This window comes from Balaenoptera ricei, chromosome 8, assembly GCF_028023285.1.
Source record: "Balaenoptera ricei isolate mBalRic1 chromosome 8, mBalRic1.hap2, whole genome shotgun sequence".
Taxonomy (NCBI): Eukaryota; Metazoa; Chordata; class Mammalia; order Artiodactyla; family Balaenopteridae; genus Balaenoptera; species Balaenoptera ricei.
In genome coordinates, this window is record NC_082646.1 from 71,766,764 (window position 1) to 71,782,509 (window position 15,746).

The 15,746-nt window shown below is 33.6% G+C and overlaps 1 protein-coding gene across 2 annotated transcripts in view; it reads right to left on the bottom strand.

Annotated features, from left to right (window-relative positions):
* The window catches only part of COPB1 (COPI coat complex subunit beta 1), a 31,745-nt gene that overhangs the window by 10,193 nt on the left and 5,806 nt on the right, over window positions 1-15,746 (bottom strand). For both annotated transcript variants that reach the window (XM_059931184.1, XM_059931185.1), the window contains exons 5-14: window positions 14,792-14,906; window positions 13,493-13,585; window positions 11,337-11,474; window positions 9,296-9,415; window positions 7,760-7,867; window positions 7,530-7,676; window positions 6,662-6,807; window positions 5,366-5,462; window positions 4,096-4,256; window positions 3,107-3,227 (exon numbers count right to left, since the gene is read on the bottom strand). In XM_059931184.1, the coding sequence (XP_059787167.1) occupies window positions 3,107-3,227; window positions 4,096-4,256; window positions 5,366-5,462; window positions 6,662-6,807; window positions 7,530-7,676; window positions 7,760-7,867; window positions 9,296-9,415; window positions 11,337-11,474; window positions 13,493-13,585; window positions 14,792-14,906 (1,246 nt within the window). The remainder of the gene's footprint in view (window positions 1-3,106; window positions 3,228-4,095; window positions 4,257-5,365; window positions 5,463-6,661; window positions 6,808-7,529; window positions 7,677-7,759; window positions 7,868-9,295; window positions 9,416-11,336; window positions 11,475-13,492; window positions 13,586-14,791; window positions 14,907-15,746) is intronic.

The window sequence follows — 15,746 nt, forward strand, 5'->3', positions numbered from 1 at the left end:
CCCTGGTTTTCTGTGTTGTTTTCCATCACAATGATTTCTTTTAAAGAGCCCAGGCTAGCTCTTTTAGTTAGAGTACAAGATGGGTGATGTTTTGCATACCTTATTGTATTGCACTAGGAGGCACATAATGTCAGATTGTCCTGTTACTGGTGATGCTAAGTGTGATTACCTACTATCTTAATCTTTACTGGGCACCAATCATTTCACTCCACATGCAAATACCTTCAATGATTTCCTACGGCCTTCATGTTGAAGTCCATATCATTCAGCCTGCTATTCAAGGTCTTCCACCAGTGAATTCGACTTAACTTTTTTAGTCTCATGTAGCATTATCCTGACACATGCTTTATGTCTTTGTCAAAATGTCTTTGGCTAAGTATTGATCAGCATACATACGTGAAAAAACTACCAGAAGCCTGGGAAAGAACCTCAGAAGAGTAAGTGTGATAATCCTTTGAGCCTAGATATTGTCTCCAGAAGGAGGGGAAAGAGGAGGGGGACAGAAAAAAGTAGCTAAAGAAATAACGGCCAAAAAATTCCCGAATTTGTTGAAAACTACAAAACCACATATCCAAGAAGCTCAATGAACCAAAAGCAAACAAGAAAACCACACCAAAGCATATCCTAATCAAATTACTGAAACTTGAAATTATAGTGATAAGGAGAAAATCCAAAACCAGCCAGAAGAAAACGGGACACATTACACACAGAGGCACAGGAGCTACATCTTGATAGTACCGAAAGCCAGAAGACAATGAAGCAACATCTTTACAGTACTAAAAGAAAAAAACTGTCAACCTAGAATGCTATATCTGCAAAGATATCTTTCAATAATGAAGGAGAAGGACTTTTTCAGACAAACAAAAACCAAAAGAATTAACTGCCAACAGACCTGCACTACAAGAAAAGTTAAAGCAATTTCTTTAGGCAAAAGGTATATGATACAAGAGAGAAAGTCAGATCTACATGAAAAAATGAAGAGTGTCGGAAAAGGCATAAATGAAGGAGAGCCAGTATGGTGATAAACAACCAAACTTCCTTCTGCCTTGTACCAAAGGTCACAAACTTGCTGAACCAGGTATGTTACCAGAAACCCGGTTCTCTAAAGCAGGTATCAGCAAATGGTCTCCCAACTTGCAGAACTGAGACATAAAATGCTGGAGATTTTTAAAAAGCATAAATTAAAGAACAGACAAGACCTGAATAAATAAATAATGGCCCACAGAGAGTTACAAAGTAAATTACTGCCCATAAATAAAATTAGTCAATAAAAAAGAGATAATATACCTTGTAATTTACCTGACCCTCTAAATCTCATTTATGGATTTATAAGAAATCTATATGATGGAAATTTTTTTAAAAATCCTTTGAAAGTCCCTAATCTAAAAATAAAATGTCTAATTATATGGAGATTTGAGTAAATGAAAGAATCTAATGGACTATTATGCAGCTATTAAATATTATTATGATTAGGAAGGGTTTAGAATAACATGGGAAAATGTTATAAAGTTAAGTGAAATGGCAGTATTGTAAAACACAAAATGATCACTACTAGGGGAAAATGTGATCATTATTAAAAGCCATAATAAACTCTTTCTGAGGAAGGAAAGATTTTTGTTACTATATCTGGTAATGTAATTCCATCTTTTGATGTTTCTATCTATCTCCACCACAATATTAACAAGATTTGTACTTCAGTGCTTTAACCATGAGTCACTTTTTTTCTCATTGGTTTTTATTACATCACTCCTTATTTTAGCAATGTGAAAAAAGATAAGAACAAAAATAAAATAAAAACGTTCACAATTTTACCACAGAGATTTTTTTTTTTTAATGAAAGCAAAGTAAAGATTTTTTTCAGGCAAATGTAAGCTGACAGAATTCATCAGCAGCAGACCTGCATTATAAAAATATTCAAGTTCTTTAGGAAGAAAGAAAATATCAGATAGAAATCTGCATTTATACAAAGTTATGAAAAGCACCATAAGTGGTAAATATGTGGGCAAATAAACTTTTTTCTCATTAAAAAAAATACTTGGAAGAAAATTGACTATTTATAATGGATGAATGGATATACAGAAACAGCAGCCTTAAAAAGGAAAGAAATTCTGACAATGCTTCCATAAAAATGAACCTTGAAGACATGCTAAATGAAATAAGCCTGTCACAGAAGGACAAATATTGTATGATTCCATTTATATTAGGTATGTAGAATAGGCAAATTTATAGAGGGAGAAAAGTAGAATGGTGGTTGCCAGGGGCTAGGGGAGGGAGTATGGGGAGTTACTGTTTGCTGGGTAGTTTCAGTTTGGGATGATGAAAAAGTTCTGGAGAGGGATAGTGATAATGGCTGCACAACAATTTGAATGTACTTAATGACACTGAACTGTACATTTAAAAATAGTTAAACTGGTAAATTTTATGTTATGTACATTTTACCATGAAGAAAAACATGAAAAAACAAAACCAAAAACCCACCCAGGAAGGTACGTGAACTTTGTCCTGTTCCCAACTCTCAACTTCTTACAACTTGCTAAGTTATGTCCACCCCCTTCCTTACCTGAGTCTGGACACTAGATAAATAAGAAATGGTGCATATATACTAAAAAGATAACTGACTATTTAAAGCAAAAATAATAACAATATCCATCATAGGGTGGATAACATGACATGTAGACATAAAATATAGGACAATAACACAAAGGATGGTAGTAGGGGTTGGGTGGAATGAAAGTACATTATTGTAAATTAGTATACAGTCAGAATGGTCAGACGCTACGACGAAGGTATGAACTGTAGAAATGGGAATACATTTAAGAGGCACTTCTAGGATAAAACAGACAGTAACTGACAGGATAAAGATGCTAGAGGGAGAGACATTTCCTTCACTGGGCCCTGACTAATCCCAGCAAGCAGAAATAACCTCATAAACCCTTGCATCACTTCCACTGGACTAATCACACGCTACTGTTATTACATTACTTTGTCAATTTTACAATCATTAGGTTATATATATGTTATGCTATATCATTTTGTCCATTTTCCCAACTAGAGCATAAGCTCTCAAGATTCATTTGTTGGGTAAATGTAGGATAAATGAACTTACATTTTGCTTTTTCTTCTCTTGAACCAAAGCTACATAGCGCAAGGCAACCTTGGTCAGAGTTGTGGCAAGCGAGGCAGCCACAAAGAAATCTCCATCCAGAAGGAATCCTCGCAGGGGAGGTCTGCAAAGCAATCAGGAAAAGTGAAAGCCACCAACTTCTCAGCCGCAGGCAGCTTGTGTGTAAACGACTCAAGGAAGCCTACTGAATGCTCTCAGTGCCACCCTTCAGTGATACGGATCTCAATTATGGTTCCCTCTTTAGCTCTCAGAATAAAAAAGGAACAAGGAAAAAACACATGGCTTTAACACTTATCTTCAAATGATAAAAAAGCTAAATGAATAGGGAAAGAGAAAATGGTTAAAGGTGCATATACCGAAACCAATGAGCTACATTCAAACCCCAGCTTATCTATTATTTATTGTGTCCCTCTGAGTAAGTTGCAAACCTCTCTTAAGCCTCAAATTCCTCTATAAAATGTGGTTAATCAACAGGATACTGTCAAAGACTATATGAGACAAACTATTTAGCCCAATGCCTAGTACATAGTAACCATTAAAATTTTAGGCAAATTTTCATCAACTTCACTATAAAATTGAGAACAAAATAAGGAGGAAAACATCAAAATTTTATTCCATCAATTAAAGTGGAAAATCTTCAAAATGTGTTTTCCAAAGGCAACAAAACTCAAATATCATCAGTTACCTTCACTTAGCATTTTCTACATAAGTAAAATAATTTTAGTTTAAACAGAACACAGTTATTTCAATGAGAACAGTTATAAGGAGCAGAGGATTAAAACTATTAACACAATTTCTGGGAGAAAGAACTTAAAACATCGTTCTCCTTTCAAGTGTCTTATATGGCAAAAATTTCCATTCAGGTCAAAAGAGTAAACTATCAATAATAAGAAAAAGAAATCCTTTGAGTGTTTTAGACACAGGAGTAATCATAGAGGTGTAGTTGGCAGGGCACAGGTGCCGCAAATTACCTTTCTTCCTCTTTCTTTGTGGGTCTGGAACTGCTAAGGGCACTCTGTGTTGCATAGGTGCCCATTTCAGTTACCAACTTCTGAACTGGCCCCACAGTTATTTCTTCTTCAGGTTTTAATTCACCAGCTTCTTTTTTAATTTCTGACTCTACAATTGGGATCTAAAAATCAATTGGAAACGTCAATTTAGCAATAATATCAGTAGCAAGCAAAACATATTTAAATATTCAATCATTTCTATAGTTCTCTACAGAACTATTCCCACAATGGGATTTTTGGAACTTGGGACTCTGCTTTCAATTTTCATTCCTTCCCAGGATAATGTAGTGAGAACAGGGGCATTGGAGTTGGATGACACTTTTAGTTGTATGGTTCTGGGCAAATTAATTAAACCACTTTGAGCCTCAGTTTCCTAATCTGTTAAATGGAAATCTTAATTCTTTCCACACAAGTTACTTAATAGGAAAATGCTTAGGACACTGACTAAGACAAAGGAGATACTCACTAAGCCTTATTTTTCTTCTCCATCCCTTCCCTTGAAATACTAACCAAAACCAGCACCCATCCTTCCATAAAATGAAATAAATCTAACTTATTTGTACATAATAACTTCATCAACTTCCTCTTTTAAACCAAATGGATACTATGTATTTATTTCTCAACACCACTCTATCATCTAACTTAACAGCTCTAAGAGTCTTCAATCATTATCTATCGACTCCTTTATTATATAGATGAAAAACCTGATATCCAGTCAGGTTAAGGAACTTATATCCAAAGTCCCAGAGCTAATTACTGGCAGAAGAAAGACTGGAATCCAGGCTCCTAACAAGCACTGTTCTTTCTATTCTACCATATGGTTGTTTGCATGAGGAAATACTGCCAGTTTTAGTACATCAATACATATTCTAAAGTCAGCCCTGCTCTTATAATATATGCATTCTTTTTTCATAACACAGAGGATTAAGCAGAGTTTTACAAGTCTTTTTCTTTTTTTAAAACACAGAACTTTTTGTTCAAATAAAATCTTACCCAGAAGGGTAAATAATACAGACAAAAGAACAGGTGTTATGGCTCAATGCAGGGGAGGGCAACTCTCCTAATTTCCCATTGCCCAAAGGCTTAATTATCTGTGTAATTAAAATTTTTTCAGTGTTCTTTAGCCCAAGCACTACTAAATAAAAACACAAAAGCAAATCACCACATAAAAGTCAGTTTACTAAAGTAAAAATCACCATATAAAGTAGCATTTACTAAAAGTAAAACATACCTCTCCAAGGGACCTGCGGACCTCAGTCATCACACTCTGAATGTCTTCCTTGGTACTACAGTATTCTCCCAGGATCCATAATGCTCCTCGGTAAATCCTATAGCAAGAATACAAGTTCTGAAACACTGATTCTGCCAACAAGTCTTGAAGCAGTGATCTTTCTCTGTGAATTTAAGCTTAAGCAAGAAAACAATATTCTGCAGTTGTGAGGGACTATGGATGAAATATTAAGGAAGAATATAACAAAGACACTAAGTTTCTTTGATTCTCTCTTGAAATCAAAAGGATTAAAAGGAAAGTAAGTGTCTTATCCATCATTTTTAGGAACATTCTACAACTGGTAAACCCAGTAGTAAAAATAAAATACCAAAATGTTTCCCAGAAAGGTGTTATCTCCCATTTAGGACCAAATCTAAAGTAAATTTGATTTTATAACTTACCACTACAAAAAATGTATTATTTTAATATAAAAAGTAATTCACTGAAGAGGCAGGATGCTGAAAAGAACAATGAAAAAGGAAGGAATGCAGAGGATCACAACAAAAAGACCAAAAACATAAAGAAAGCAACAATTTTCTAATTAAAAAATGTTAAACTGAATAAAGTCTTCAGTCATCTTTTCCCTAAGATTTTCATTAAATTTATTCAAAAAAATTCTAGAAACTGAAGCTCTAAGAGATTATGGCTGCCAAAAGCTAAACTTTGATATGTTTTTTTTTCCAGAAAGGAAGCAAATCTTTCTCACTTCCATAAATATCAATACATTTTCATATCACAAAAACCAATTTTGTAGTCCCTTCTTTTCTATACAGGCAGATATAATGCAAGTCTACTACAGTCTATCAGATGATTTACATGAAGCAAAACTTGCATGCAACGTCCTTTCTCATTAGCAAAGGCTATCTGAAAGGAAACAACTCAGATTTAGGTTGTATTTTCAATCCTTCACTTCAGTAAATGCTAAAGGGGGGATATAAATAATAATGGTATCCCCAAAATGATACCTTTTAAAAATACGTTCCTTAGTCACTTTAGGATTTACAATGTTTTAGAGGAAGTGAGAATAGAGAAATCTACCTAAATCACATGTACCAAAAATTTTATTTTGCCCATAGATTATGGGTTAACTAAGGGTGAGAGTAGGGGTGACATGTTTCTGACATTTATTTTGTCTTATTTTGTCTTGACTGTGTTGAGACACCTCTCCTCCCCTATACTGTCTATCAACTGACCCTTAAAAATAGAAATTGGTAAAATGCTTATTTGACTTTACATTTAAACAGATTTTAAACCTACTTGACAGATTTGATAGCATGAAAGACTTCAAGCATCTTCTCAACAATAAGCATTCTCAGGTTATCAAAGCGCTGAATGGCTTCACGAACAAACTCCAAGACATCAGCAGCTGCTGCTTCATTACTGTCACTGAGAAATTCCATTAACTAAAAGAAAAAAATGGATAACGATTACATATTTTCAGAAAGAAAATTATCTAAGGTTTAATAAGTAAATTAAACAAGTTTACAAAGAATATAAATAATACTTTTCAAATACACAACAAAATGTAAGTTGAGAGACAAGCGCCATTATGTAAACAAAGTCATGATGGCTTTTCAGTTTATTACAAAACACAAGATAAAACAGAAGCTGGAAATCCACAATTCAAAATAAATTAACTGGACACATCTAAGTTGTAACTAAAAGTAAAATCATTTTAGAGAAAATTCAGAGCTCAAAGTCAAAATTTCAAATTACAATAACATACCTCATTTATCTGACTATGACAGAAAACAAAATATTCTGGGTATGTTAATTTTTCCTCTAATTAAATCCTTCAACTTTAAGAGGTAAAATCCCACTGAATGATCTATACACACAGAATAATTTTACTTTAGGGAACTGTAACAAACATTAATTGCAATAATATGTGGAAGTATTTTTGTCACTATTTTTTTGTTTGTTTATTTTTTTGGTGAAGATGTAAGAGAAAGAAGTCAGAGTCCTTATCCTTTTGAACTTAATAGTAAACATAAAGATCCCTTCTGACCATGAGATTATTGATTACAGACAGTTGAGATTTCCAGAGTTTAACTGTTAAATAACTAGAATTTCTTAATTTTTATTTTTAGAGAATTTCAAAATTAAGATCATTGGAATTACATACCACAGGAATAACATTTGCAGCCATATCTGGAAATCGGACGGAACAGGAATGCAATGTTCGCACAAGGAGTTGTCTGTATTTGTCAGTATCTTCATGCTCTGACACATTATTTGTTTTAATCACTTCCTTCTTAAGGACAATAACCAGCTATAGAACAAAGTAAAAATAAGTGAGAATGACATCATGTTTGGCTTGACGGCTTACAAAGTGCTGTCAAAGTTTTGTTTTACCTCTTCGACATTCCTAGAGGAGACAAGATCCAGTGCTAACTGCAGAGTTTTCTTGCGTACTTCTAAGTCTGGTGTGCTCAGTACTCTTAGGATGTCCATAACCAGATCCTGAAAAAGAACAAAAAAATCCAGAATTAACACCAGTATTTCTAGTCACAAGAAGAAAATCCTAACTGTAGAATAGAGGATTCTGTCCCTCATGACCTTAATTCTTTGATCTATAACAAAATCATTACTGGTGGAAAAACCAGATAATTTGAGTCGCCTGATATAAGGCAATATGAAGTATATAATATCACATATGATGCATTCACACTGAAAATGTTTACTCGTGACTCTATCAAGCTTTAGCTCAAACTTACAGTTTATAGGAAATACAAAAGTCAGAGGAACAAGCTAAATGACACAAAGAAAGTAACCAGACACATCCAGAAGGAGACCAGACATTTGGTCTGGTCTCTTGAACAAGTCAGTGTCATGAAAAAACGATACTGCTCAAATTAAGAGACTTAAGGAACCATATACATCACAACCACATACATCACAACCAGATGTGATGTTTGGTCATGAACTGGAAAACTAAACTAAAGGGCGTTTTAGGGACATTTGGGAAAACTGGATAATATTAAGAAATTATTAGCAATTTTGTTAAGTGTGATAATGTTATTTTGGCTCTGCAGGAAACTGTAATATTTTAAAGGAGCATAATTAAAAATCTATAGCAAGTAAGTATTTTTAAATATAGCAAAACAAAATATGTTACTTCTTGAAAACTTCCTATTTTTAAAAATTTCTCTGATAAAAATGTTCTATAAATTTTAAGAATGAATGAAATGTATAACCTTCACTTACATCTGCCAGTTGTTAATATCTTGTTACATTTGCTTTGTCATACTCTCTCTACTCCTAAATGTTTTAGTGTATACTCAAGAATAAGAAAAATTTCTTATATAACCACCGTAAAATTCTCAAATTCAGAGAACTTAACATTGATAACAATACTATTAACTAATAGAGTCTATATTCACATTTCTCCAACTGTCCCAATAATGTCCTTTATGGCAAATTTTTTGTTGTTATTCTGATCAGCATTGTTATTCAGGATCAGCATTGAATTTAGCTCTATTTGTACCATGGGGCTTTATTTTTATAACAATCATTCTCACAGATTAAATAGGTATGCTGATAATTTTCTAGAATTTAATCATCTTTTATTCTCAGTTGGTATAATTATTTTCCAAGAAATGTAAATTATATTAAAATTAAAACAAATATATCTCTACTGCTAAGAACACCAAGTGCAGTACAAATAGAAAAGACAAAAGGTAACATATTAATTCATGTTAGAAATGTTTTTTTATAACAAAGACAATACCCCAAAAGGCTATGGTGCTTCAAGAGTTTCACCTTAGTGGACCAAAATTTAAACTGCCAAATCTCCAAGCATTTAAGTTAACCAAGACAGTAAGTCTTAGGAATTATCTCAATTTGAAAAAAGATTTTATTGAGGATTTCTCTCTTTTACAAAATACTTACCTGTAGTACTCGTTCATGAGCAGGATGTTCTTTCAATTCTATCAATCGATCCAGAACTATGAGCTTTACATTGTTGTCACTCTCCTTAATAATTAAATCAATGTAACACTGAGCAGCAGCCTATATGAAAAAAGAAATATATTTTAAGAACACATTCACCTACCTTAAACACAGAATCTGAAAATAAGAAACAAATAAAGCCTCCAAGAAACCAAACTACATTTACCACTCCTGCACTAAAAGTTTATGCATTTTTCCCAGAGGAATGTGTCCATCTATTTCTCAAGTTCTAACAAATTTCACTATTTTTTCAAGGTTACAAAAAATCAGAAGCATCACAAATTAAAAGGATGAAAAGGGGCTATTACAGGCAGAAACACTTGTTAACGGGCAAAAATTAAGGGCTGAACCTAAGGAACAAGGCAGAAAAAAGCTGACAGAGAATCCCAAATAGTTTAGCTATTGAGCATCTTTTAGTTTAGGTGCAAACTCTAACACACCTGCATTACAGTACAGAAAAATCAAGAATATAAAGATGGCCCTGAGTCATTAAAAGCAAAGGACAAAGGAGCAAACCTGAAAGAGCTCCCAATGACCAAAGCTGGAACAATTTGATCAACAAAATAAATAATAATATTGGATTATAATCCTCAGAATAAAATATCCATATTGATATAAAGAAAGAAAGAAGGAAAGGAGAGAGGTGGGGAGGGAAGAGAGGATGAAGGAGAAGGGACAGGTCCTCCTTGTGGAAGAACTCCAAATAATACATGTAGAATAAGGGTAATAGAAAATCACCATTAGAATATCATAGTAGTAACTGCTGTAGAAAAGATTCACTGATAGTTGCTAAAATTAGTTGGTGTAAGTCTGAAGAGAAATAGGATATTTGTACAGTTTCAAAGTATCTTCTCAAGATACTGATTGATTACAAAAGGAAGAATCATAACTCAACAGTGGAGAAATCTGGCAGGCACCACCCTAACCAAATGATTAAGGTTAACATCACCAGTAGGACGATGTATCAGCATCATATACTCCTAGATATGATACACTGAGAATGGTGCATCACTTCTGTGGTATTTCCGCCCCCCCGCCCAAATGCATAACTTTAATCTGATTAGGAAGAAACACCAGACAAACCAAAATTAAGGGATATTTTACAAACAAACTGACCCAGTACTCTTCAAAAGTATCAATGTCATGAAAAACAGGGAAGGGCTGAGGAACTGTCACAGACTGGAGGACGCTAACACATGATAACTAGATGTTACTTGGGATCCTAAACTGGATCCTGGGACAGAAAATGATCTTTAGTGGAGAAACTGGTGAAATCTGAATAAAGTCTATAGTTTAGCTAACAATATTGTTCCAATGGTAATTTCTTAGTTTTGACAACTATATAATTGTTATGCAAGACATGAACATTATGGGAAGCTGGGTGAAGGGTAATGGGAACTTTGTCCTAGTTTTGTAACTTTTCTCTAAGTCTAAAATTATTTCAAAATAAAAAGTTAAAAAGAATTTTTTTAAGTATTGGTGGCGAAAGCAGTAAATTCTCCTATTTATACAATCTGGCTTTCTAGAACACTTCATTCTATGAATATAGCAGGGGTTCTTCACATAGTCTTGATAGAGTAAACTAAAAAAGAGAAATATTTCATTGTTGAAAATATTCACTGGAACTTTTTTAGGGTCCATCCTTTAGGATCCAGTATCCATTTTCCTAGATCTAGTTTTTAATGTGATTAAAGTATGGGGGGAGATCTTAAAATACCAGTATCATTCTCCAGAAACTAGAAATACTGCTATTCTCTGTCTCTCTTGCTCTCTCTCTATATACATGTGAAAGCAGAAAGAAAGAAAAGAAGGAAGGTCAGACTATGTAAGAAATCAAATAATTTTCTAATATTTGTAGTTATTTCTATGCCATGTAATGCCGTGTAACCACACAGTAAACTGCAATGTCACTAAATCGTAAGTCATAAGATAGCATATCTATCATCTAATTGGCACCCCCCCCCAAGAAAAAAAGCAATACCTTGATTGCAGTAGGTGCACTAGAGAGTGTCACTAATGTTCCAGCGGCTTCATATTTTACAGCAGGGCTAGATGACTGTAGTAAGTTATAGATGCAGCGAATGAAACGAGCCCTTTCTGATGGATTAGCATGACAGACCTGGAGAAGAAAACATTTAGGTTTCAATTGACTGCAGGAACACTTGCTTTCAAATAGATTTTTTAAATAGATATCAGCTTACGGGATGCTAGTTTTCTTAATTTGAAAGCTAAGAATAGCCTTATAAGGACACCTGAAGATGTCGGCCAATGTCGGATGAGACGCTGTGACACAACACTGGTAATTTCAGAAAGAAATAGGTTTTACTTCAAATAATTGTTACAGCTACTCAATCCATTTATTCATTCAATAATACTTTATATTTCCACTCTTTCTATAAAGATTTTTAGATGGCTCATAATTAAAGATATGCATACTATACACAAGTGAAATAGAAAGAGAAAATGTAAAGTAACAAAGGAAGGACAACACATTAACTAAGCACACTAATATGGGTACTGTAATAGGTATTAAATTCGGTCCTACATTTTTATTCTGGATGTCATGTCAAAAAGGGAAACATGATGGATTATATAAAGCTCAACAGCTGATAAAAGAAAAATACCAATTCTTAAATAAAGCAAGAAAGATAATCTCTTTTTCAAGTACTACTACTTATTATTTGGGGCCATATTCGATGTTGGGAAGACAACTATAATTTTCTATCCCGTTCTAAATGCATCTTAATACCTTTACCTGTGAAGCAAATATTCCTTACTTTTTCTCTTTTGAAGTCAGTATTTATGTTAGATTTTCCTAAAATGTATACAGTCAAATCTCCATTACTCCAACATGACTCAAAACTTCTTCCCTCTTACTATAACCTGGACCCTACCAGACAAAGAAGTCACTGGATAGCAGAGAATCCCTATTTTTGAGACTCTCAGTGGCATCCCTAAACCATACACATGAATTATATTTATATATATTACCCATATTATATTTATATATTTATAGTTCTGGTTTCATCTTAAATGCCAGTTCCAAATGACTGGGTACCCTGTGTTGAAAGGGGCCTCTTTCCTGCAGAAGCAAAGAGGCTGTAATGAGTGAGAGTGTCTGCTAGGGGTATTCTGTCCATGCCATCCTATTCAATAAAAGTCATTCCTAACAAATATTTTTGTTGGCCTCCAATGGTATCAATAGCAAAACTGGATGTTATTGCATCTTTTATTTTCTCAGAACGTTAAGATGCAATCAATTCTTTCGAAGGATATATCAAATTAAAATGTTGCCAATAAAGTACTTCATTTTAAAATCCAAATCTCTAATCTAGTTTTAAACTTTCTGTGAGTCAATGGTTTACAATGTCATATTAACGTATTTAAAGTCTTTCTATTCTCTTTTACAAACAGGAACAAAAAAATTCTTAAGACTTTTTTTTGGTTTGTTTTTAGATTTCCAAAGTGGTCTTGTGTGGGGACTGCCCTGGTGGTCCAGTGGGTAAGACTCCATGTTCCCAGTGCAGGGGGCCCAGGTTTGATCCCTGGTCGGGGAACTAGATCCCACGTGCATGCCGCAACTAAGAGTTCACATGCCTCAACTAAGAGTCCACATGCAGCAACTAAGAAGTCCCCATGCCACAACTAAGAGTCCACATGCCGCAACTAAGAGAGTCCACATGCCGCAACTAAGAGAGTCCACATGCTGCAACTAAGAAGTCCATGTGCCGCAACTAAGAAGTCCGTGTGCCCCAACTAAAGATCCCACATGCTGCAACTAAGACCTGGTGCAGCCAAAAAAAAAAAGTAGTCTGGTGTGTATTCAAGAAAAGATCTTGACTTTTATTTCAAAGCCTAATTCATAATCTATTCAGTGACTTAGCAGTACACAACAATTTCTTCGCAGCTGTATTGGGTCAAACCATGAGTTTTCATAGAATTCTTTATGGAGGTTTAGAAAGAATGAAAGTATTTGGAAAATATGATAAAACAAAGGGGGTGGGGAAGACTTTAATAGGCCATGATATAAAATATTTCTACTGTTAAAACATATTATCCTAGCAATTAAGCAGCATCCCAGAGACTACTTAACCTTATCTCAAACTCTTAATTTTGCCCATTAAGGATTAGTCTTACCTTATAAATTAGTTCCACAATAACCAACTGAAGAATGTCTCCAAATGTCTGAACTTGATCAATACAAGTACTTAGGTAATCCAAAGCTCGATCCTGAAAAAATAACAATATATTTATCAAACTCAACCTCATTCAATAAAAGGACTTAATGAACTTTAAAAAATATATACAACTAAATCTAAAACAAATGAGGAAATGAGGGCAAAGGAAAATTAATTGAAGGAAAAAAATGAAGGTTAACACATAATGTAAAAGTCAAATATATTTTCTAGAAATGGGCCACAAATCGAGGGTCTGAATTTTCTAGCAGCTAAACCAAGTAGAAAGACATTATGTATTACATGATTCAGGGTATCCACACAATCAAAACAAACCAACTGCTTATGAGCACAGTTACTCCTATTTCTGAGACCCAGAAGAAAAATCTTATTCTCACACACTGAACACTGTGATATAGAGAACTATGACCTCAACAATAGCTCTACAGTAAAAGTATCAACAAGTTTTATTGAACTATTTCTGATTATGTCCCTTCATGCAGGTAAACAGCATAACAGCAATAACACAGGTCAATAAAACCAACTCTAGAGAACGACAAACATTGTGGCCCAAATAAGCAGCTTTCTTATAATCTCGTTTACAAAGATAAAATGATAGCATCTAGATTTCAGAGGAATGGATAGATTCCATACTTTCCAGTCTTCATGCATATTTTGATAATAAATACTGGATGGTACAAATTCCGAGATTAGATGCCACCAAGGTATGCAGAGTCACTGCTAACCAGCAGAAGAATAAACTTTAATCACCAGCGAAGCTGGATGTACAGCTGACATTTACTTATGAAGTCTGAAAAGCCTAATAAAGACATATCTACGCTGAAGTCCACCCCCTTTTGAAGCTATGGCTCACGGACCCTATAAAAAGCTACTATTTTTCTCTGTTAAACAATTTTAGATCTATACTAAAAGAAGGAAAAATAAAGCCCCAAAACAGAGTGCCACAGCACATGGCCATAATAATTTCAGTCTGGAAGAACTGTAAAGTGGCTGCTATTAAATGCTTCTCTGATGTTTACTTTAAAAAAAAAGAGTATATACTTAAGCAATATTCCACAGAAGGAATTTTTTAAAATTCTATTTTTATATAAATTAAGTTAAAAAGTCTAAAAAAGTCAAAATATACAAATCACATGTACTATGAACAAAATTATTGACTAAAAACTTGATTAGGCCTCTGAAATATATTTAATTCTCATTTAAATACAGTCATAAAAGTATTTTTTAAAAAGTACTTCACCTGATCTGCATGAATAAGCATCATAAATGCATTTCTTTTGCAACTTGCATCCTTCTCATTCACCAGAAAATCATGTATCAGTTCAGGAGCATCAGGTATAAGATGTTCAAAATTTCTTGAAATAAAACAGGTAATATCCATATTTAATAAAAATCTACTTTGTTATTTTAGTAACTCTCTGGACACTACCAAAATTAACCTTTATCAAACCTATAACACTATCAATTTTTTTGCTTTTCAAAACTTTAAATCAAGTAGAAAATTTTGAGTATGAATCAGAAGCTTATATCTTCATCTATTAAGTTATCAAATTATATGTTTTCTAATTCAGTACAGAAAAAGCTGATTTATCCAACATGCTACCTATCAACCGAATAGCTCTAACAATTCTCTTTCATATACTTTAGGGATATAATGTTGATGCTCATAATGACAACCTCGAGGTACTGAAAGATCCTTCATTAAGAATTATTAGAGAAAAAAAGTCCCTTGAATTTTATTAATTATGCACTGTATTTATTTACTTATTTACTTACTCCTTATTTTGAAAATTTAAACTGTTTGCAGTATACAAAACAATGAACACCAGCTTAATAAAAACGGTCACCTAGCTTTAACAATGATTAATTCAGTCATTTTTGTTTCACCTACATCTTTAATTACTTCCTCTCCTTCCATATTATTCTTAAGCCAATCCCACACCATGTTAACACTTCTTCTGTAAATATATCAGCATGCTTCTCTAAAATTAAGGACTCTTTCTTTTTTAAACTAATATTAATATCATTATCATATCTTAAAAACTGTAACAATTCCTTACTATCATCATATAGAAAGTGTTCAAATTTCCAACTGTCATGTCATGATTTTTGTGTGTATATTGTAGTTTAAATTCTGAAATTTGTGTAGTCTGTATGGTAACTTTCAAAGAACTCTACATTATTAACCAGAATAC